Here is a 22,309-nt window from a genome sequence, read left to right on the forward strand (position 1 = left end):
GTGTAATTGTGGCATGTGCAACTGTATGTGTGTAGTGGCTGGGTAAGTTATGTAAATTAATGTTTGTGTGGTTTTGGTAACGTATGAAATTGTAAAAAAACATTTAGTGCATAGTAAATAAAACTGTTAAATGGCATCCTATTCAAGTGGGAATGCAAAGCTTGCCAGCTCATTTGATACTAAAGTCGGGCGGTTGCCATGTCAACTGTGTTTTCGTGGGCACACATCAAATGTGCTTCCTTGAACTGTGTAGAAATTAATGGTATGTTGCTCTGCAGTATGTGAAGTTCAGGCAGGATTTTTTCATGTTCTCATCAGTAAGTTATTAATGCATGTCTAGATTACACGTGTAGGTGTGTTCACTTTACACAGTGGTAAAAGCTTACTTTAATTTATTGGCTCTATCCCACCTGACCTGCGTGCATTGCAAGAACCCTATCTGCTGAGTGAGGTCATAAATTATGGTGTTTCCTTCCCCTGTGGAAGTGCAGGTATACAAACTATTTTTATATATGTTTTTTCTTATATTGCAAAGGAGAACATTTGAAGGTTGAGTAATGTGACAATATTACAATGCTATGAATAAGGCAGTCCTAAAAAGCTTATATTATAGCACAGTTGGTCTCAGAAATCCTTCAGTGTAATGAAGTGATTTTCATAATTGTCCAAGTACTTGAAACACATGGTTAACCGATAAAAAGATTTAGCAGTTTGATGATAGCTCACTATTTTATATTTCAGTTTTAAACACTTATTTGCAGTTTGTATACCAAATCTGCATGTTAACATAAAATGGGAGATATTACAATTGTATATATTTTTTCATACATCAAGGATTGTCAGGTTCACCATGTTTTCTTTGACATGTATTACTTTTTTGTTTTAGAGGAAAGGTGCTGCTCTTAAATATATGGCATTAGTTTCTTGCAGGGGTAACATTTAAATAAACATCCACATGCTTTAGATCGAAGTAATGGTTTTCGTTTGTGCAATACTGGAGGGCTTTTTGTGTGACTCAAAAGCAAATGAAAAAGCTTTGTATTCAGAAAAATGTAGAAAGCATGCCTCCCAAATGTCCGTATTTAGGAGGGACAGTCTTTATTTTGGGTCCAAATTCCTTTGCCCCTACTGTTGGTCTGTTTGAGTGTATAACAGTGCTCCACAGTATAAAACTCACAGTTAAGGGAAATCTATAGTGTTAGGAATACAAAGCTGTATTCCTAATACTATAGTCAGGGCCGTCTTTAATATGGATTGGACCCTGGGCAAACATTTGTTGGGCCCCCTGAACCCTGTCATCCTCTACCTGGCATGCAATCATGCCCCCCACCCCAACGCAGAGGTGAACGTAAAGTAGAGAGGGCTCTGGTGAATTATTTTGGGCAAGAGGGGGCAAAAGGTAGATGCCCATCTGTCATACAACTCCAACAATGCTTTGACAGCTGGGGAGCTACCATTTTCCCATGCATGCAGGGTTGTATTTAGCACTGAGCAGTATTTGTGTGTTTGAGTGTAAGCATGTTTTTGTATGGAGTATGTTTGTGTGAATGTAGGGGTGTGTTTGTATGTGGAGATGGCATTTAAATGCAAGTATGCATTTATGTGTAGTGTTGGTTTATGAATACACTGGTGTGTTTATATATAATTTTGTTGTTTAAAAAAAAAAGAGGTGTGTTTATATTTAGTGTTGAAGTTTGAATGCAGGTGTGTATTTGCGTGTAGTGTTGAATGCTGAGATGTATGCACAAATACCCATGCACTGTCACAAACACACACACTGCGATACACATACACACACACACAGAAACACTTGCAGATACACAGATATACACAATCATACAGATGCAGCTATACAGACACATTTACACACGCTGACACACACACATACAGACACACAACCTGGCACACATGCAGACACACAGATGCACACACAGACACACACAATGACAACATACAGACACACAGATACATAACCTGACAAATGCAGATACAAACACTGACACACATGCAGATACACACATTGGCTACATACAGATACATGCACAGGTATACACACTGGCACACACACAGATACATACTGACAACATACAGATACACACTGTGACAGACATACTGACACTGTGACAGACATACATACTGACTGGCACACCGACATACATACATACACACAAACTGACACACACAGACATTCTGACATACACACAGACATACATACTGACACACACACACACACAGACATACTGACACACAGACAAACATACTGACACACACACATACACACACGCAGACATACTGACACACACAGACAGACATACTGACACACACACACACAGACAGACACTCTTCAGTTTCCTACCTTTGAAAGAGGCTTCCTTCCCTGGGGTCCAGTGTGCTGGCTGGGGTAGCTGGGAGTCTGGCTCTGCTTGCTCCTCCTCCTCACTGGATCCTGGCTCAGCAGCCTCCCGCGCGGCCCGATGTCTGTGAGGTGGGAGGAAGTGATTCGCAGACGTCACTTCCTCCCATGCAGCCGTTAAGCAAGGGCCAGGTCGCGCTGTTAAAGGGCCACAGCGCCGACCGGACCCCTGCTGGAACATGCTCACTGGGTGGCCCTAAGGGTATGGGCCACCCGGTGGGCCCCCTTAGTGTGCGGGCCCCCGGTGCAGCCGCAATACTAGCACCGTGGGCCCATTAGGTAGGGAAATATTTTGTAAAAAAATTTTTATTGCAGGCAGCGGGGCCCACGGGGCAGCTGCTTTGGGCCCCCCATGAGTAACTGGGCCCAGGGCAGCTGCCCCATTTGCCCCTCGTTAAAGACGGCCCTGACTATAGTGCCCTCTGGTCCCCTCTCCCCTTCCTTGCGCCTTTATTTTTTTCACCCGATTCCAGCACAAATGTCTCTCTCGGCACTGGTTCAGCACTCCTCCGACGCAATCCGATGGGAGGACCTAATGAGCATGCACGATGAGCGCATTAGGCCTTTTTCAAAGGAACACGTTGAATCAATGCTTTCCAATGGAGTTTTCACAGATGTTCTAATGCTCATTGTGAGGACGTCCAGCATTTTGAATCCAGGAAGCACCACTAGTTGCTGTCTGATAGACAGCCACTAGAGGCAGTCCTAGTCCTCCAATGGAAACATTGCAGTTTTAAAAAACTGCAATGTTTTACATTGCAGGACTAAGGGGGACACTGCACCCATTTCAGTGAGATAAAGTAGTCTGGGTGCCATAGTGTCCCTTTAGAATAAATGTGTTTAGAAATTGCTTTTTGTAATTATGATACATTGTTCTTGTTTTGAATTGATTATAGATATAATTTATAATATACTTTTAGTTGCCTACATTTTTATTAGTAAGGCCCTTTAACATTACTCAGAATAGCCCCATTGAAATGTTACTCTTTTTCCATTTATAATGTTGAGAATTAAAAAAAATATATATATTTTTTTGCCGCTCATGGCGGAATTGTGAAGTGAAACATTACAATCTTCAGTAATATAAAAATCACCTGTTGATAATGATACAGTTTTGTAATACATTGAATGCATAACATAACACATATGCAATAATTACCTTGTAGGGTTAACTCCCCCTCTAATGGCTGTATAACAGACAGCCGCTAGAGCGACTTCCGAAATTGAAATGTACCTTTGGTCTGTTATCTATGCACAAGGATCTCCAGCGTCAGATTTTTCCCCATAGCAAAGCATTGAATAATGCCTTCCTATGGGGAGATCCTAATGTGAGCGCAGCCATTGCCGCGCATGCGCATTAGGTCTCCTAAGGAGTGTAGGCAGTACCTGACCCAGCGCTGAAGGACATCAGCGCTGAATTCAGGTTAGTGACTGAAGGGGTTTCACCACATTCAGATGTGTGGGTGGGGGGGTGCGAGGGAGCGAGGAAGGGGGTCACTGCAGGATTCTTTAGTGTCAGGAAAAAAAATAGTATATCTTTACATTTTTGAGAATTGGCAAGGGAATTGTAAATTTTAGGCTAAAATCGCTGAAATTCTTTACAAAAATCTTCACATATCCTTGTTTCAATGTCATGTGACTCCAAGTGAACCTACTGCATTCAGTGGTGTTTATGGTGCCAGGAATTCTGTGGCGTCCTTTTCTAGTAATAGGTCAAGCCCAAGGCCATATTAAGAGCCCATTGGGCATGGTGCTGACAATTATGATGGGCCTAATTATAGAATCAAATGCAGAAAGATATGTCCTGCGCTCACTCCCATCACTACTGGGCGGCAGCAAAGACTACAGTACACATCAACCCCAATATATAGTAAAAACCAAAGAAAAACAAGTTACCTGCGCTCTCTCCTTAATCCCTATGTATTTTTAAACAAATTGAGTTTTTTTAGTTGCCTCCAATGGCCATGAGAGGATAAGCCCGCCTGCCAACGCAGTGGCGGATCCAGAGCCTGATCTCGGGAGGGGCACTTGTAGATTATGTAAAGAAATAATCCAGACACAATAACCACTAAAACACAGTAATAGGTCGCGCTAAATACAAATAGATGTGTAATAACAATGTAAATTAAATAAATAAAAAGATAAAATAGAACAAGATCAGAAAGACAAAAAGAATAGGAATAAAATTATTAATATTAATATAAATCCACTTGCACACACTCTAACAGTAAGGAATGGAACAGTTATAATGAATAGTCCCAATACTTAATAGTCTGCTTGTATATTCCAATAAATAGGTGGAAGGCTTGATATATAGGAATTTCCAATGAAGAGAATGGATCTTCTAATTCATGGGGTGTCTTGACTCCGTGGTATACATGGAAAGACAAAGCAAAGAAACTCCAATAGTGCAAACTGAGGACCAATAAGAGCAGGGTGAATATAGGGGAGGTATATTACTCACCTATTATTGAGCATAAACTAGCTCAAGTATAATAAGCATTCAGTGGCGTCTGCCCCCCACTGACGGGATAAGGTGAAGATAATTCCTCGGTATAAAAAAGGGGAAGAAAAACAACCAAATATAGTGCTCACTGTAGATATGATAAAAATAAGTATAAACAGTAGAAAATGCAGGTACTCACATTCGGATGAGCAGGATATACTGCTCAATCTATTCGTTTGGGTGGTATAGTCCCCACCTAGGATTCTTTAGCAGGTATCAGCTTCACAGTAATAAATGACCAGGTAAAATAAATAAAAAATAAATAAAGGATATATGGCAAAATAATTCTAGGTAAAACCAATATTCCTTTAATAAGATAATAAATATATAAAAACAGCCAAATTAATATAAAAACTGCCCCCCCATACTAACATTGCCACACACATACACAGCCCCCTCATACACACATTGCCCCACCATACACACATTGCCCCACCATACACACATTGCCCCACCATACACACATTGCCCCACACACCCTACACATTCACACACTACACCCACGCACACACACTGAACCTTTCACACACACTACACCCCTTACACATTGCACCACTGCTCCTATACCCTACTACAGCCTCATATCCCAGCAGACCCCAGGTAAGTTGTCAAACTGTTCTTTTTTTTTTTTTTTTTTTTTTTTTTTTTTAATTCTTTATTTTTCAAAGTGCAGGTAGATACATAACTGTGTATAACATCACATAAAGGAAATCAGTTTCGTAAACACTTGGAGTGGCGAGAATTTGTGCACATTTTGAGTACAGATCATTTAGTACGGTGTTCACACATTTGAGATGGTAGTAGCAGGTACAATACGAGTCTGGCTTACGCAGAAGCCCCATTCACATTTTGTCCGGTATGCTTTTCATCACAGTGCTAGGTTACCAGATAAGTGGGCCGTCTGGAGGCCTACGTAAGGCTCAGCTGGCTAGAACCATCTCAATACTTTGTCTGGGAATTACATTGAGAGGGGAGTCCCTTGAGGTCCAAGGGACAAACAATAGAGAGAGGGGGGGGAGGGTAGGGCTACGGGACGAGCGGCGTGAGCCGCATCCCTCCTCCAGGCCACCTCAGAGCTGAGGGGTACCATTCACTCGCCAGTGGTTTACAACTGTGCGTCTTATGTGTAAATATTTGTTTGTCGTGTCCGCAGCGTGTCCCCTCAGTAGTTTCCCCGAGATCGGGGGGTGTTTTTATTTGGGGATATTCTGCCATTGGCTGGGATGACAGTTTTTCCCGTGAGTGTAGTGGGATATGTCTATATGTGCCTTGGATGTTACGGACATATTTGAAGCAAGATTTGCGTCCGTCTGCGTGTCTATGGTATGTGCATTTATCCTCACTGTGGTAGGCGCATGGCTTCTACGTGTGTTATATATTGGAGCTAATTTCAGGCTCGGGAACCCCTGAGAACTGTTATCAGTAGCCATTCGATGTGTGCCCCATGTTAACACCTGTCCACCAGGCTAGCCTTGTTGGTGGGGCATGCGTACCTTTTACTTGTGCCCATGGGATCTGGCGATTAATGCTCGCCTGTGTCTATCCCCTGCGCAAGTGCACAGCTCTTCTCATAGATCTGTACCGTAGGCGTAGGGGGTGGTTCGGAGCTGGCGTGGGGGAGAGAGGTAGACGAGGAGCTGGAGGGTGGCCAAGGGAGGTGGGGGGGGGGAGGGGGAATCCAAGGGGATGTGGCACTGAGCAGTCCCCTTCGTGTGGTTGTTTTGCGCGGTCGGGGGGGGGGGGAGGGCAGGAGCCGTCGCCCTCAGCCGCAGTCGCTGGCGTCCCATAGGTCCCAAATTCTGTGGAAGGCTTTGGTGGACCCTCTAATCCTAGCCGTCAGGTCTTCCATTAATCTTATGTCTTTAATTCTAGCTACAATGTCTGTGCTGTTTGGGGTAGAGGGTTTCAGCCAGGAGGTGGCTGCTGCCTTCCTAGCTGCCAACATTATTCTGTGCAAGAGTTTTTGTTCCGCCCTGGTCCAGCCCTCTATTTGTCTATTAGGTAAGTATACCCAGGGATCCAAGTCTACGGTCCTTGAGAACACTCGTCTGAGTATGTTTTGTACGCTATTCCAAAATCTGACCATACTGGGGCACTCCCACCACATGTGGAGGTATGACCCTTTGAGTCCGCACCCTCGCCAGCATTCGTCACTCGTAGTTTTGTGCATTCGAAACAGTTTCACGGGGGTAGTGTACCATCTGAACATTGTTTTAAAGGATTGCTCCTGTAGGGTCACGCATACCGAGGTGGTGGCATTTGCCTCCCATATTTCCTGCCACTCTATCCCTTCCAGGACCTCCCCTAGGTCTTGTTCCCAACGTTCCGTGTAGGTTAGTCTGCCCCATTCCCCGGTCTCCGAGCAGAGATGGGCGTACAGCAATGTGATCATGCCCCTCGGAAAGTTCCCGGAGAGGCACCAGCGCTCAAAGAAAGTCAGTGATTGTGTTGCTGCGCTTTTGATATGTGGTTGCCTAGCGAAGTCTTTCAGTTGGAGATAGCGAAAGAAGTCGCTAGGTGTGAGATGTCTGTCCTGTGAGAGGTCGTTGAAACCTATGATGTTGGTACCTTTGTATAGTTGGCATATCCTTTGTAACCCTGCTTGTTCAATGTTCCTAAAGTCTCTGGCGGTCAGGCCTGGGGTGAAGGCCCTATTGCGGAGGTATGGCATTAGGGGAGAGGGCAAGGACGCTAGCTTGTATTTCGTATGTGTCTGATCCCACAGTCGGAGCGAGTTCATGATAGCTGGACATGTCACCCTAAGTATGGTCCTATGTGTCAGGGTACCTGTGGTCTCTTCCTCCGAAAGAGGTAGAGACTTAGCTGTTCCTCCATCCAGACGGTCTGATGGCTCCCTTCCCCGCGGTCTATCCGGTCATGCTAGGCCGGCCGCGAGGGAGTGACTGCCTTTTACAGCATCTAGGCAGGAAGTAGTCATCAGGACACTCCCCCGGAACGACCTGTCAGTCAATTGCTGCAGGACCAATCAGGACGCCTCGGAGGCGTGGTTACTGCTCTGAACAGGGTATTTAACAGAGCTTCTTTCATTGGCTCATTGCCCTGTCGTGGTTCTAGCTTGTTCTAGTCACTCAGTGCTTGTGTATTCTATTATCCCTTTTGGTTTTGACCCGGCTTGTTTACCTTACTCTGCTTATCTCTGTCTCCCTTGATTCGGCTTGTCTCTCACTTACCTGTCTTCTGTTACCCTCGACCTCGGCTTGTCTGTGACCATTCTATACTGTACTACTTACGTTAGTCCGGCCATTCTAAGGTCCGGTATACGTATCTGGCTACTGTTTGTACTCTGCATGTTGGATTCCTGTCCCGATCCTGACACTATGTTCTTTGGGTACCCACATGGCGAATTGTGGCATATCAGCCCCTACCATGAGCGATTCTATATCAGCCCATTTCCTTTCATCTGGGGGGCGTGCCACATCGCTACTTGAGCTAGTTGGGCGGCTAGATAGTAATGGTGTAAGCAGGGCAATCCCAGTCCCCCCCCTGTCCCTCGGTCTGTAAAGGACTTGCCTCGAGATTCTTGGGCGTTTGTTTTGCCATATGAAAGCTCCAATACTTCTTTGCAACGGTAGTAGCTGGGATTTTGAAAAGTGAATGGGTAGTGCCTGGAACATGAATAGGATGCGTGGCAAAACATTCATCTTTACCGAATGTACCCGGCCCACCCATGATATTGGCTTGTCCAGCCACTTTTCCAAGTCTTTGGTGAGAGTTTTAAAAAGTGGGGTATAGTTGCTTTGGAACAGTTTGTCGGGGTTTGCGGTTAAGTGGACTCCTAAGTATTTGATGGAAGTGTGTTCGATTCTAATGTTGTGTGTGTTACCTATTACTGTTGCTTCGGCCGCTGCCATACTCACCGGTAGGGCGCTGGACTTGGCCATGTTTACCGCGTATCCCGAAATTTCCCCATAGCCCAGAAGAACTTTTTTCAGGGCTGCTAACGATTGGGGTGGGTCTGTCAGAGTCAGGAGGACATCGTCGGCATATGCCGATACTAAGAACTCTCTGCCCCCACAGTGATCCCGTGTATTCTAGGGTGTTGCCGGAGGGCCTGTAACAGGGGCTCTAGGGACAGGATGAATAGGAGTGGGGACAGTGGGCAACCCTGCCTTGTGCCATTGTGGAGCTTAAACGGGGTGAGTGGGGCCCCCGAGACCTGCACCTGGGCTCGGACGTTACTATACATCGCCCTGATGGGCGCTATGTATTCCCCAGGCAGGCCGAAGTGGGCCAGGACTTTGAATAGGTACGTCCAATTTACTCTATCAAATGCCTTTTCGGCGTCAAGTGATACAAATAGTGAGGGTGTGCGTAGGGTCGCCTGTCTCCATATGAGGTCAATGTTGCGTCTGGTATTTTCAAACAGTTGTCTACCGGGGACAAAGCCCACTTGGTCGGCGTCTATCAGTTTCGTAAGAAGAGGGTTTAGGCGGGTCGCCAATACTTTGGCTAAGATCTTCATGTCATGATTTATTAGGGAAATTGGCCTGTAGCTCGCTGGTAGCATGGGGTCTTTCTCTGGCTTGGGGAGGAGTACTATAGTGGCTAAGGCCATGTCCTGTGTTGGCGCGCGTCCCTCTCTAAACTCTCTGAACATTCGTAGGAGGTAGGGTGTCAGTTCTTCCCTAAACTCCTTATAATATCCGCCGTCGAAGCCATCTGGGCCCGGCGCTTTGTTGCCCTTCAATGGCGTTATGGCGTGGTCTATCTCTTCTTCCGTAATTTTCGATGCAAGTGATTTCCTGGCCTCGGGGGAGAGCGTGGGTAAATGTAAGTCTTTGAGAAAGTTGCCAATGTTAGCCCCGGTGGATGCTTCGTCGCCCTCTGCGCTAGGGGTGTGGTTGTATAGCTGTTTGTAATATTCTGTAAAAACTGCGGCTATGTCATTTGGGGCTGTCTTTGTCGTTCCGTCTGGGTGTCTAATCGAGGTGATGTGTGTGCGCCTCTGTCGGGGGTTGAGGGTTCTGGCAAGTAACGTGTCCATTTTATTGGCCTTTTCGTAAAATGTCCATCTTGAGTAGGTCATGGCCCTAGCCGTGTCGTCTATTAGTAGCTTCTTGATCTCATGTCTCTTGGCGTCCAGTCTTTGAAAGGTCGGTCTGTCTGGGTGTAGTTGGTGGGCCTGTTCAAGTGTGCGTAGTTCCGTCAAGAGCCGTTCAAGCGCTTGGTATTTACATTTTTTCTTTCTAGTGGCGAGGCGAATAAGTGTGCCCCGTATCACTGTCTTGTGGGCCGCCCAAATTGTGTTGGCTGTCAAGTCTGGACTGTCGTTGAACTGGAAGTATTCCCAGAGTTCCTGCCTGACCTGTTTTGTAACGTCTTCGTCCCTTAGTAAGGATGTATTCATCCTCCAGGTCCACGGGGTTGCCCCACTCAGGTTGCCCAGGGTCAAGGTCACGTCCGCATGGTCAGACCATGCAATGGTACCGACCGTTGCGTCCGTTACTCGAGCCATACAGCGGTCGTTGACCAGGAACAGGTCTATCCTGGAGTAAGTACCGTGTGGTGCGGAGTAGAAAGTGTAATCAACTGTGTCTGGGTGATGCGCTCTCCAAGCGTCCACCAAGCCCGTGTGCATGATAAACTCGTGGAGTAGTTTATCTTGGCCTCCTCTGTTGTGGGACCTAGGTATTCCCCGGTGGGCGCTCCTGTCTGCCGCAGGGCACGGTGCCGCGTTAAGGTCCCCTCCCACCACGATCATACCGTGTGGCAGGGCCTGTACTATCCGTTGTATTTGTTGCCAGAACCGCGGGTCGGGTTGGTTGGGTGCGTAGACATTGACGAGGTGGACCGTATGTGAGAGTATTGTGCCGGTTAGGATAATATATCGTCCCTCAGGATCTATTGTGGTTTTGGAGACACGTAGGGGGCAGCTATTTCGAATTAGTATTGCTACACCATTGTGTTTTTTATGTGTGCGTGCCTCATAGGAAGTGTTGTACGTGTGGTCTCGCAGACGAAGTTGCAAGTGTTTGGGGAGGTGGGTTTGTTGTATAAACGCCACGTCAGATTTCATTCTCCGCAATTCGCAAGCGACGAGGGCCCAGCCATGGGCCAGGTAGGCGGTGGCTCCTGCCCCTGCGCGGTGGTCATTGGTCCCTGTGGGCACTGCAGTGTGGTGTGCATGCCCAGGGGTCTGTGAAGTAGGTGGGTCGGAGAGAGTGTTTCAATTTTGGCGCGCTATCGTTATGTTATCTCCCACCTAAACTCCCGCTTGGGGGCATTTATACCGCATGCGCGGGTCCAGCTGGGTGGTATGGAGACGTGGTATTAATTTGGGCGTTTTGTAGGTGTGCTATTTTGGGAGCCAAGGGGGGGGACGTCCTTGTGTGTACCATTGTGTTTTACAGGACAAGAATCTAATTTAATTGCTGTTTCTTTTGGGTTTTTCTTTTTCCTCTTTTTTAAAACATATATACATACACTCATCGTTTTGGTATTTAGCTTTTTCATTATACATTAATGCAAATCCCCCTCTATCGCTGCAATAGATGACACATGGCCCTATAGGTGTCCTGAAAAAAAAAAAAAAAGAGAGGGGAAAAAAAAAAGGGAAGAACGCTGGAATAAGGCGGCAGCCTCTCCGGTGTATAAGGGAGGTTGGGGACCGCAAGCCGCTTGCCGCGAGGGGGGTGGAACCGTCACCCCGGTCTGCGGGCCAGCCAGAGTCACGTTGTGTCCCAGTGATGGTTGTTGGTCCCCCCTCAGAGCTTGGAGTTAGAGGGTGTCCAATACCCTGTGGCTAATGCCCCCATCCCCCTCCCCAATTGTCCAGATGCCCGAAATGGCTGCCCGGCCGTAGCAACGAGAAAGAGAGGGGGGGTGCAGTCCCAGCGCACAGCCTCATAGTCCACAGCCCCCCCCCCCACAACAACATGACCCCACCACCCAAGTCGCCTGCGTTAATAGCCTGGCTCTAATGGGCTATGTTCGGTCTCAGTCCCTGTTTATACGATACCCTTACTGTCTCAGGTGTCGGGCTTCCCCAACCTCCTGCCACTCCGTGGGAAGGCTGCTGAGGTCATCAGGCTCTGTAGGCACCGTAGGTAGGTTGAGCGGTGGCTGTATTCCCAGGCTCCGGAACAGTTGTTTAGGGTCTCCGCCATGTTGAAGCACGTGTGTGCGGCCATCTTTGAAAGCGAGGATCTTAAACGGGAATCCCCAGGCATATTTGATCCCTGCCCAACGCAGGGCCTCAGTTATGGGTTTCCACTCTCTTCTGCGTTGTAAGGTGCTGGGGGCCAGATCTTGGTATATGGAGATCTCCTCTCCGTCGAACTTGATGGGGTCTTCCCGACTCTTGTGGAGCAGGGCCTCCTTGGTTTGGTAGTGGAGGAGACGTATCACAATGTCCCTCGGGTAGGCAGTATCTGTTCTACGGGCACGCAATGCCCTGTGGGCCCGCTCGATGATCCATTGATCGTTAGGGATGTCGGGCAGTAAAGGCCGCAGGGCCTTCAACACAAGGTCTGACACTGGGCCCTCATTTTCTTTTTCTGGCAGGCCCCTTAGTCTGAGGTTGTTACGCCTCGATCTATTGGCCATGTCCTCAATTTGAAGTTCGGCTTCTGTCAGGCGGTGAGTGAGGCGGTTTACCTGGGACACAACAGCGTTATGTGCTGTAGTAGTGGCTTCCAGCCGTGTCTCCAGGCGGTGCGTTCTCGCTCAGAGTGCGTGTATCTCTGCCTGGAGGACGGCGGTGGATTTCTCGATCTCCCCAGCCAGGTAAGATCGAACCTCCGCCAACCTGGCTAGAATCTGTGACGCGGTGTCAGCCGGTGTGTCGGCATTGTCTGCCCCGCGTGGCGAAGGCGGTTGCGATGGAGTTCTCTCCTCTGCGCCATCTTGCTGTTCTTGTTGGCCGGTTCTTTGAACCGCGAAAAGGCTCGCCACGGAGTTGTTGCCCTCGGGGCCCCGTTTGGTAACCTTTTTGGAGTTTTGTTTCTCCATGACTAGGGTGTACCGCTAATTGGCTTGCTGTTGTAGGCTATTTTCAGCGGGATCGGAGCGGAGCACTAGCGAGATGCGTCCATCTTCCTTGACGGTCAGGCCACGCCCCCCCGTCAAACTGTTCTTAAACAGTTTGACTACTTTAACGACTACACAGAGCAGTAGTGGTTATTGTGCATGGATTATTTCTTTAAATAATCTACAAGTGCCCCACGTGCCCCTACAAGTGCCCCACAGGCCGGCCGGCCAGCCAGCCCACAGGCCGGCCGGCCAGCCAGCCCACAGGCCGGCCGGCCGGCCAGCCAGCCCACAGGCCGGCCAGCCGGCCAGCCCACAGGCCGGCCAGCCGGCCAGCCCACAGGCCGGCCAGCCGGCCAGCCCACAGGCCGGCCAGCCGGCCAGCCCACAGGCCGGCCAGCCGGCCAGCCCACAGGCCGGCCAGCCAGCCCACAGGCCGGCCAGTAGCCAGCCAGCCAGCCCACAGGCCACCAGTTAGGCTTACAGCCAGCAAGTACACAGCCTGCCAACCGCAGCCAGCAAGCCACAGCCTGCCAGCCAGCAAGCCACAGCCAGCAAGCCGCAGCCAGCAAGCCACAGCCAGCAAGCCGCAGCCAGCAAGCCACCAGCCTGCCGGCCGCAGCCAGCAAGCCACCAGCCTGCCGGCCGCAGCCAGCAAGCCACCAGCCTGCCGGCCGCAGCCAGCAAGCCACCAGCCTGCCGGCCGCAGCCAGCAAGCCACCAGCCAGCAAGCCACCAGCCTGCCGGCCGCAGCCAGCAAGCCACCAGCCTGCCGGCCGCAGCCAGCAAGCCACCAGCCTGCCGGCCGCAGCCAGCAAGCCACCAGCCTGCCGGCCGCAGCCAGCAAGCCACCAGCCTGCCGGCCGCAGCCAGCAAGCCACCAGCCTGCCGGCCGCAGCCAGCAAGCCACCAGCCTGCCGGCCGCAGCCAGCAAGCCACCAGCCTGCCGGCCGCAGCCAGCAAGCCACCAGCCTGCCGGCCGCAGCCAGCCAGCAAGCCACCAGCCTGCCGGCCGCAGCCAGCCAGCAAGCCACCAGCCTGCTGGCCGCAGCCAGCCAGCAAGCCACCAGCCTGCCGGCCGCAGCCAGCCAGCAAGCCACCAGCCTGCCGGCCGCAGCCAGCCAGCAAGCCACCAGCCTGCCGGCCGCAGCCAGCCAGCAAGCCACCAGCCTGCCGGCCGCAGCCAGCCAGCAAGCCACCAGCCTGCCGGCCGCAGCCAGCCAGCAAGCCACCAGCCTGCCGGCCGCAGCCAGCCAGCAAGCCACCAGCCTGCCGGCCGCAGCCAGCCAGCAAGCCACCAGCCTGCCGGCCGCAGCCAGCCAGCAAGCCACCAGCCTGCCGGCCGCAGCCAGCCAGCAAGCCACCAGCCTGCCGGCCGCAGCCAGCCAGCAAGCCACCAGCCTGCCGGCCGCAGCCAGCCAGCAAGCCACCAGCCTGCCGGCCGCAGCCAGCCAGCAAGCCACCAGCCTGCCGGCCGCGGCCAGCCAGCAAGCCACCAGCCTGCCGGCCGCGGCCAGCCAGCAAGCCACCAGCCTGCCGGCCGCGGCCAGCCAGCAAGCCACCAGCCTGCCGGCCGCGGCCAGCCAGCAAGCCACCAGCCTGCCGGCCGCGGCCAGCCAGCAAGCCACCAGCCTGCCGGCCCCGGCCAGCCAGCAAGCCACCAGCCTGCCGGCCCCGGCCAGCCAGCAAGCCACCAGCCTGCCGGCCGCAGCCAGCAACAGTAATTAAGGTAAGAGGAGCCAACTTGGCCTAGGTATCAGCGAGCTATGTTGTGTTGCTATATTGTGAATAGGAACCAGAGTGTTGGAGAGACCCCCCTCCAGGCCCCATTAGACTCCATTGTAGTCTCTAATGGGACCTGGAGGAAATTCTTTCTAACACACTCTCTAAAGGACACTGAGATAGCCTCTGCTAGAATGCTCCCCCCCCCTCCCTGGCCCATTAGCCCTCAATTGTAGTCTCTACTGGGGCCTGGAGTTGACTGTTTCCAGCAGGGACACTGAGATGGCCTCTGTTAGAAAGACCCCCTGCCAAGCCTATTAGACTCCATTTCTAACACACTCTCTAAAGATAGCCTCTGCTAGAAAGACCCCCCTCCATGGCCCATTAGCCCTCAATTGTAGTCTCTACTGGGGCCTTGAAGGGATTATTGCACTTTTGTTCCTTGTGTCTAAAGATTGTGTAGGGTGTGGCTGGAGGCGGGACATGGGTGGCGCTTGCTGCGGAGTATGGGTGGGGCCTGTAAGGGGGCCCTTGATTTATTTTGCCCGGGGGCCCTGAGGGTTCTCAGTCTGCCCGTGTGTGTGAGTGAAGGTTGTAGTGTGTGAGTGAGGGTGGCAGTGTATGTCAGGGATGCAGTGTATGTGTGGTACAGTATGTGTGTGTAACAATTGCAGTGTGTGTGTGTGTGTGTGAGAGTATTGCAGTATATGTGTGTACGGGGTGGCAGTGTATGGGGAGCAGTGTGTGAGTATGGGGGTAGTGTATGTATGTATGGGGGCAGTGTGTGTGTGTGTATGGGGGCAGTGTGTGTGTGTGTGTATGGGGGCAGTGTGTGTGTGTGTGTATGGGGGCAGTGTGTGTGTGTGTGTATGGGGGCAGTGTGTGTGTGTGTGTATGGGGGCAGTGTGTGTGTGTGTGTATGGGGGCAGTGTGTGTGTGTGTGTATGGGGGCAGTGTGTGTGTGTGTGTATGGGGGCAGTGTGTGTGTGTGTGTATGGGGGCAGTGTGTGTGTGTGTGTATGGGGGCAGTGTGTGTGTGTGTGTATGGGGGCAGTGTGTGTGTGTATGGGGGCAGTGTGTGTGTGTGTGTATGGGGGCAGTGTGTATGGGGGCAGTGTGTGTGTGTGTATGGGGGCTGTGTGTGTGTGTGTATGGGGGCAGTGTGTGGGGGGCTGTGTGTGTGTGTATGGGGGCAGTGTGTATGGGGGCAGTGTGTATGGGGGCAGTGTGTATGGGGGCAGTGTGTATGGGGGCAGTGTGTATGGGGGCAGTGTGTGGGGGGGCAGTGTGTGTGTGTATGGGGGCAGTGTGTGTGTGTATGGGGGCAGTGTGTGTGTGTATGGGGGCAGTGTGTGTGTGTATGGGGGCAGTGTGTGTGTGTATGGGGGCAGTGTGTGTGTGTGTATGGGGGGCAGTGTGTGTGTGGGGGGGCAGTGTGTGTGGGGGGGCAGTGTGTGTGGGGGGGCAGTGTGTGTGGGGGGGCAGTGTGTGTGGGGGGGCAGTGTGTGTGTGGGGGGGCAGTGTGTGTGTGGGGCAGTGTGTGTGTGGGGCAGTGTGTGTGTGGGGCAGTGTGTGTGTGTGGGGGGCAGTGTGTGTGTGTGGGGGGCAGTGTGTGTGTGTGGGGGGCAGTGTGTGTGTGTAGGGGGGCAGTGTGTGTGTGTAGGGGGGCAGTGTGTGTGTGTAGGGGGGCAGTGTGTGTGTGTAGGGGGGCAGTGTGTGTGTGTTTGTGGGGGCTGTGTGTGTGTGTGTGTGTATGGGGGGGCAGTGTGTGTGTGTGTATGGGGGGGCAGTGTGTGTGTGTGTGTGTGGGGGGGGGCAGTGTGTGTGTGTGGGGCAGTGTGTGTGTGTGGGGCAGTGTGTGTGTGTGGGGCAGTGTGTGTGGGGCAGTGTGTGTGGGGCAGTGTGTGTGGGGCAGTGTGTGTGTATGGGGGGCAGTGTGTGTGTATGGGGGCAGTGTGTGTGTGTATGGGGGCAGTGTGTGTGTGTATGGGGGGGCAGTGTGTGTGTGTATGGGGGGGCAGTGTGTGTGTGTGTGTGTGTATGGGGGGCAGTGTGTGTGTGTATGGGGGGGCAGTGTGTGTGTGTGTGTGTGTATGGGGGGCAGTGTGTGTGTGTATGGGGGGGCAGTGTGTGTGTGTGTGTGTGTATGGGGGGCAGTGTGTGTGTGTATGGGGGGGCAGTGTGTGTGTGTGTGTGTGTATGGGGGGCAGTGTGTGTGTGTATGGGGGGCAGTGTGTGTGTGTGTATGGGGGGCAGTGTGTATGGGGGGGCAGTGTGTGTGTGTGTGTGTGTATGGGGGGGCAGTGTGTGTGTGTGTATGGGGGGGCAGTGTGTGTGTGTGTGTGTATGGGGGGCAGTGTGTGTGTGTGTGTGGGGGGGGCAGTGTGTGTGTGTGTGTGTGTGTAGCGGAGAGCCGATCTTGCACAGCTATTCTCCACTAGAGATCCCAGTGAGGCTCAGGAACAAGGTGATGTTAAGTCCATAGGCAAGGTTTCCAGTAGGTAAAGTAATACAGCAGCATCCCCATCACAATCCCAATAACTGGACGACACACAGTTTCAGGAGTAGTCTGACAAGCTTTATTCCACAGTTCCTTATAAAGCCCTCTCCCATGCAAGGGAGGAGGTTCTATCACTTAAGACATTATCCAATCTCTGAGTAGTAACCTCCCACAGATCTCCTCCCCTCCTCTAGCATCATAATCCCCTTATTGTGTACACAGTTTTCCCCGAGTTTTGGATGTACCCTAAATACTTGGGGTACATCCACAAATCCAACATCCCCAGATAGCTCTATTCTGGGGGACCAACATACTTAAAAATTAGCCCATTCGGATGAAGCGTTCGGGAGTTATGGGACTTTGAAGTTTGGACCGACCGCAGAGGTAAAGCATCCGAAAACAGTTCCATGTATTCTGGCCCTGTGGTCGGTCACAAACAGGCGAATGCAAAGGGGAGAAATATTACTGCTAAGTGGCCTGACTGGGATTCGGATGAATCCCCGCCGTTCGGTAGTTTCCCCACGAAGTATTAGGAGTCTGGAGGTCTCAGCGGTGTTTGCCTAATCAAGTGTCCGATTTTGGTTCCAGACACTCGACGGCAAAACACAGCTGTTCGGCAGTTTAAGATGGCCGCCGCCACGTGTTCGCATCCCGAATGGCGGCCACCCAGAGAACAAAGACCACACCGCATGAATAGGTAATTACCCGTTTGCAACATTGTTGCAAACGGTAATTGAAGGCACACTTTACACAGGGAGGTCTAGTTGTTCGGTAGTTTCATTCCCTTGTTATACATGTTCACACACATTAAACCAGCAATATGACTAAATACACTATTTCTCATACATGTTGTGGGACAGCCCGGTACCAATCCGCTACACTGCTCCCCCTTGCCCACAAGCCGGCATACACAGTCTGATCCAACACGGATCGGCTTGGGGATGTCCGGGGGCTCACGGATCATTTCTCTAAGTCAGTTTGTCTTGACAACCCGTCAGCATTTCCATTCTGCTTACCCGGCCGGTACTGGATATTAAAGTCAAAAGGCTGTAGCGCCAAACTCCAGCGCAGCAGCCTGGCGTTGTCTCCAGCCACCCGGTTCAGCCAGACTAACGGGTTGTGATCCGTGAGCAAGGAAAAGGGCTGTCCATATAAATAGGGTTGTAGCTTCTTTAGGGCCCACACCACAGCCAGGCATTCCTTTTCGATGGCGGCGTAGCTTACTTCTCGAGGTAACAGTTTGCGACTGATGTAAGCCACTGGATGTTCTCCGCCATCGGCCCCGACTTGACTCAGTACTGCCCCCAATCCAAACATAGAAGCGTCTGTGTGAACAAGAAAACGTTTAGTTGGATTGGGAACTGCCAAGACAGGGGCATTTATCAGTGCATTTTTCAATTGTTGGAATGCCTGCTCACACTCCGGGGTCCAGTTTACTTGGCGGGGAAGGTTCTTACGGGTCAGGTCAGTGAGGGGTTTGGCCAGGGCGCTATAATTGGGAACAAACTTCCTGTAATACCCTGCTGTCCCTAGAAACGCTAAAACTTGGGTCTTAGTCCTAGGGGTGGGCCACTGGGCTACAGCCTCTACTTTGGCGGGTTCGGGTTTTTGTTTACCGCACCCTACTCTATGTCCCAGGTATTGTACCTCAGCCATGCCGATACTACACTTGGCCGGCTTCAAGGTCAGACCTGCTTCCCTTATCCTATCTAGTACAGCTCCGATGTGAGCTAAGTGTTCCTGCCACGTATTGCTAAAAATAGCAATATTGTCCAGGTAGGCACATGTATAGTCCTGGAATCCATCTAGGAGTCGATCCACCATCCTTTGGAAGGTGGCTGGGGCGTTTTTCATCCCAAATGGCATGACCTTAAACTGGTACAAGCCAAATGGGGTGACAAAGGCCGACTTCGGGATGGCGTCTGGGGCCAGGGGGATTTGCCAATACCCTTTACACAAGTCAATAGTGGTGAGGTATTGGCCCCTGGCCATTCTGGCCAGTAACTCGTCTATCCGGGGCATCGGATAGGCGTCAGATACAGTCTTCTCGTTCAATCTCCTATAGTCCACGCAGAAGCGGGTCGTACCGTCTCGCTTTGGTACGAGGACTACAGGAGATGCCCAAGGACTGTCTGAGGGTTCAATCACCCCTAGTTGGAGCATTTCGTCGATCTCCTTACGCATGTTTGCCCGTACCGCTTCTGGAATGCGGTATGGCGTCTGGCGCATGGGTAGTTGCCCTGGGGTCTCGACCCGGTGAGTTGCCAGAGGCGTGTATCCAGGTACATTAGAGAACGTGTCGCGTTTCTCTTCCAATAGTTGCTGTACCTCGATCCGCTCCTGTGGGCTCAGCCGATCTCCCAGCGCAACCTCCCCTAAATCTCCGGACAGCTGCCCATCCCCCAGCAAATCGGGGAGGGGTAAGCTGTCCAACTCTTCCGTGTTAGGGGCACAGATGGCGGTTACCTCCTCAGTACGCTCGTGGTAGGGCTTCAGCATGTTCACATGGAGCATGCGTCGCCCCCCAGTCCCTGTGCAGGGGCCGATAATATAGGTGGTATCGCATCTTTGCTCCACCACCTTATATGGGCCCTGCCAGGCGGCCTGTAACTTATCATGTCGGACAGGTTTTAAAATTAGTACCTTCTGCCCGACCTGAAAGCTACGGTCCCTGGCTCCCCGATCATACCATGTACGCTGGCGGGTCTGGGCCTCCTGAAGGTTTTCCCTTACCGTCTTGGTCAACGCTTCTAGGCGGTCCCGAAAGGCCAACACATATGGTATGATGGGAGTGCCATCTGTGCTCCGGTCTCCCTCCCAATGCTCTCTAATAAGATCTAATGGGCCTCGGACCCTCCTTCCAAACAATAATTCAAACGGGGAGAACCCTGTGGATTCCTGCGGCACCTCCCGGTAGGCGAATAGGAGGTGCGGCAGGAATCGTTCCCAGTCCTTGTGGGTCTCTGCGAAGGTTCGGAGCATCTGCTTCAAGGTACCATTGAATCGTTCGCAGAGCCCGTTCGTCTGGGGGTGGTAAGGGGCGCTGATAATAGGCTTAATGCCACAGATCCTCCAGAGGTGTTGGGTGAATTCTGCGGTAAACTGGGTACCCTGATCCGAGATAATATCCCTGGGTAATCCCATCCGGGAGAATATCCGCATGAGGGCATCCGCGACCGTCTCAGCGTGGATGTTGGTCAGAGCCACTGCTTCTGGATACCTGGTGGCATAATCTACGACCGTTAAAATATACCGTTTTCCTGACGGGCTAACTTTATTAAGGGGGCCTATCAGATCCCACCGCTGCCACCAATGTAGCGGAGAGCCGATCTTGCACAGCTATTCTCCACTAGAGATCCCAGTGAGGCTCAGGAACAAGGTGATGTTAAGTCCATAGGCAAGGTTTCCAGTAGGTAAAGTAATACAGCAGCATCCCCATCGCAATCCCAATAACTGGACGACACACAGTTTCAGGAGTAGTCTGACAAGCTTTATTCCACAGTTCCTTATAAAGCCCTCTCCCATGCAAGGGAGGAGGTTCTATCACTTAAGACATTATCCAATCTCTGAGTAGTAACCTCCCACAGATCTCCTCCCCTCCTCTAGCATCATAATCCCCTTATTGTGTACACAGTTTTCCCCGAGTTTTGGATGTACCCTAAATACTTGGGGTACATACACAAATCCAACATCCCCAGATAGCTCTATTCTGGGGGACCAACATACTTAAAAATTAGCCCATTCGGATGAAGCGTTCGGGAGTTATGGGACTTTGAAGTTTGGACCGACCGCAGAGGTAAAGCATCCGAAAACAGTTCCATGTATTCTGGCCCTGTGGTCGGTCACAAACAGGCGAATGCAAAGGGGAGAAATATTACTGCTAAGTGGCCTGACTGGGATTCGGATGAATCCCCTAGTTTGTGGGGTTCTTTCTACCGAACGGCGGGCCCCACGAAGTATTAGGAGTCTGGAGGTCTCAGCGGTGTTTGCCTAATCAAGTGTCCGATTTTGGTTCCAGACACTCGACGGCAAAACACCGCTGTTCGGCAGTTTAAGATGGCCGCCGCCACGTGTTCGCATCCCGAATGGCGGCCACCCAGAGAACAAAGACCACACCGCATGAATAGGTAATTACCCGTTTGCAACATTGTTGCAAACGGTAATTGAAGGCACACTTTACACAGGGAGGTCTAGTTGTTCGGTAGTTTCATTCCCTTGTTTTATTTGAATGATTCTACCGAACAACTAGAGGAATACAGTTCTTTATATACATTTAACTGTCAATATAACTGGATACCATGATTTCTATACATGTTCACACACATTAAACCAGCAATATGACTAAATACACTATTTCTCATACATGTTGTGGGACAGCCCGGTACCAATCCGCTACAGTGTGTGTGTGTGTGTGGGGGGGGGGGGGCAGTGTGTGTGTGGGGGGCAGTGTGTGTGTGTGTGTGTGTATGGGGGCAGTGTGTGTGTTTGTATGGGGGGGCAGTGTGTGTGTGTAGGGGGGCAGCGTGTGTATGTGGGGGGCAGTGTGTGTATGGGGGGGCAGTGTGTGTGTGTGTGTATGGGGGGGCAGTGTGTGTGTGTGTGTGTGGGGGGGGGGCAGTGTGTGTGTGTGTGTGGGGCAGTGTGTGTGGGGGGCAGTGTGTGTGGGGGGCAGTGTGTGTGGGGGGCAGTGTGTGTGTGTATGGGGGGCAGTGTGTGTGTGTATGGGGGGCAGTGTGTGTGTATGGGGGGCAGTGTGTGTGTGTATGGGGAGGGCAGTGTGTATGGGGGCAGTGTGTGTGTGTGTATGGGGGGCAGTGTGTGTGTGTGTGTGTGTGTATGGGGGGGCAGTGTGTGTGTGTGTGGGGGGGCAGTGTGTGTATGTGTGTGGGGGGGCAGTGTGTGTGTGTATGGGGGGCAGTGTGTGTGTGTGTGTATGGGGGGGCAGTGTGTGTGTGTGTGTATGGGGGGGCAGTGTGTGTGTGTATGGGGGGGCAGTGTGTGTGTGTGTATGGGGGGCAGTGTGTGTGTGTGTATGGGGGCAGTGTGTGTGTGTGTGTGTGTGTATGGGGGGCAGTGTGTGTGTGTATGGGGGGCAGTGTGTGTGTGTGTGTGTGTGTGTATGGGGGGGCAGTGTGTGTGTGTGTGGGGGGGGGCAGTGTGTGTGTGTATGGGGGGCAGT

General features: G+C 51.5%; 1 protein-coding gene across 1 annotated transcript in view; it reads left to right on the forward strand.

Annotated features, from left to right (window-relative positions):
• Positions 1-412: 412 nt before the first annotated feature.
• LOC134612223 (uncharacterized) overlaps positions 413-22,309 on the forward strand; it is a 409,549-nt gene continuing 387,652 nt past the window's right edge. Inside the window, exon 1 of the mRNA XM_063456572.1 lies at positions 413-491. Coding sequence (XP_063312642.1) covers positions 462-491 — 30 coding nt within the window. The 5' untranslated portion in view covers positions 413-461. The remainder of the gene's footprint in view (positions 492-22,309) is intronic.

Source organism: Pelobates fuscus, chromosome 5, assembly GCF_036172605.1.
Source record: "Pelobates fuscus isolate aPelFus1 chromosome 5, aPelFus1.pri, whole genome shotgun sequence".
In the NCBI taxonomy this organism is placed as follows: Eukaryota; Metazoa; Chordata; class Amphibia; order Anura; family Pelobatidae; genus Pelobates; species Pelobates fuscus.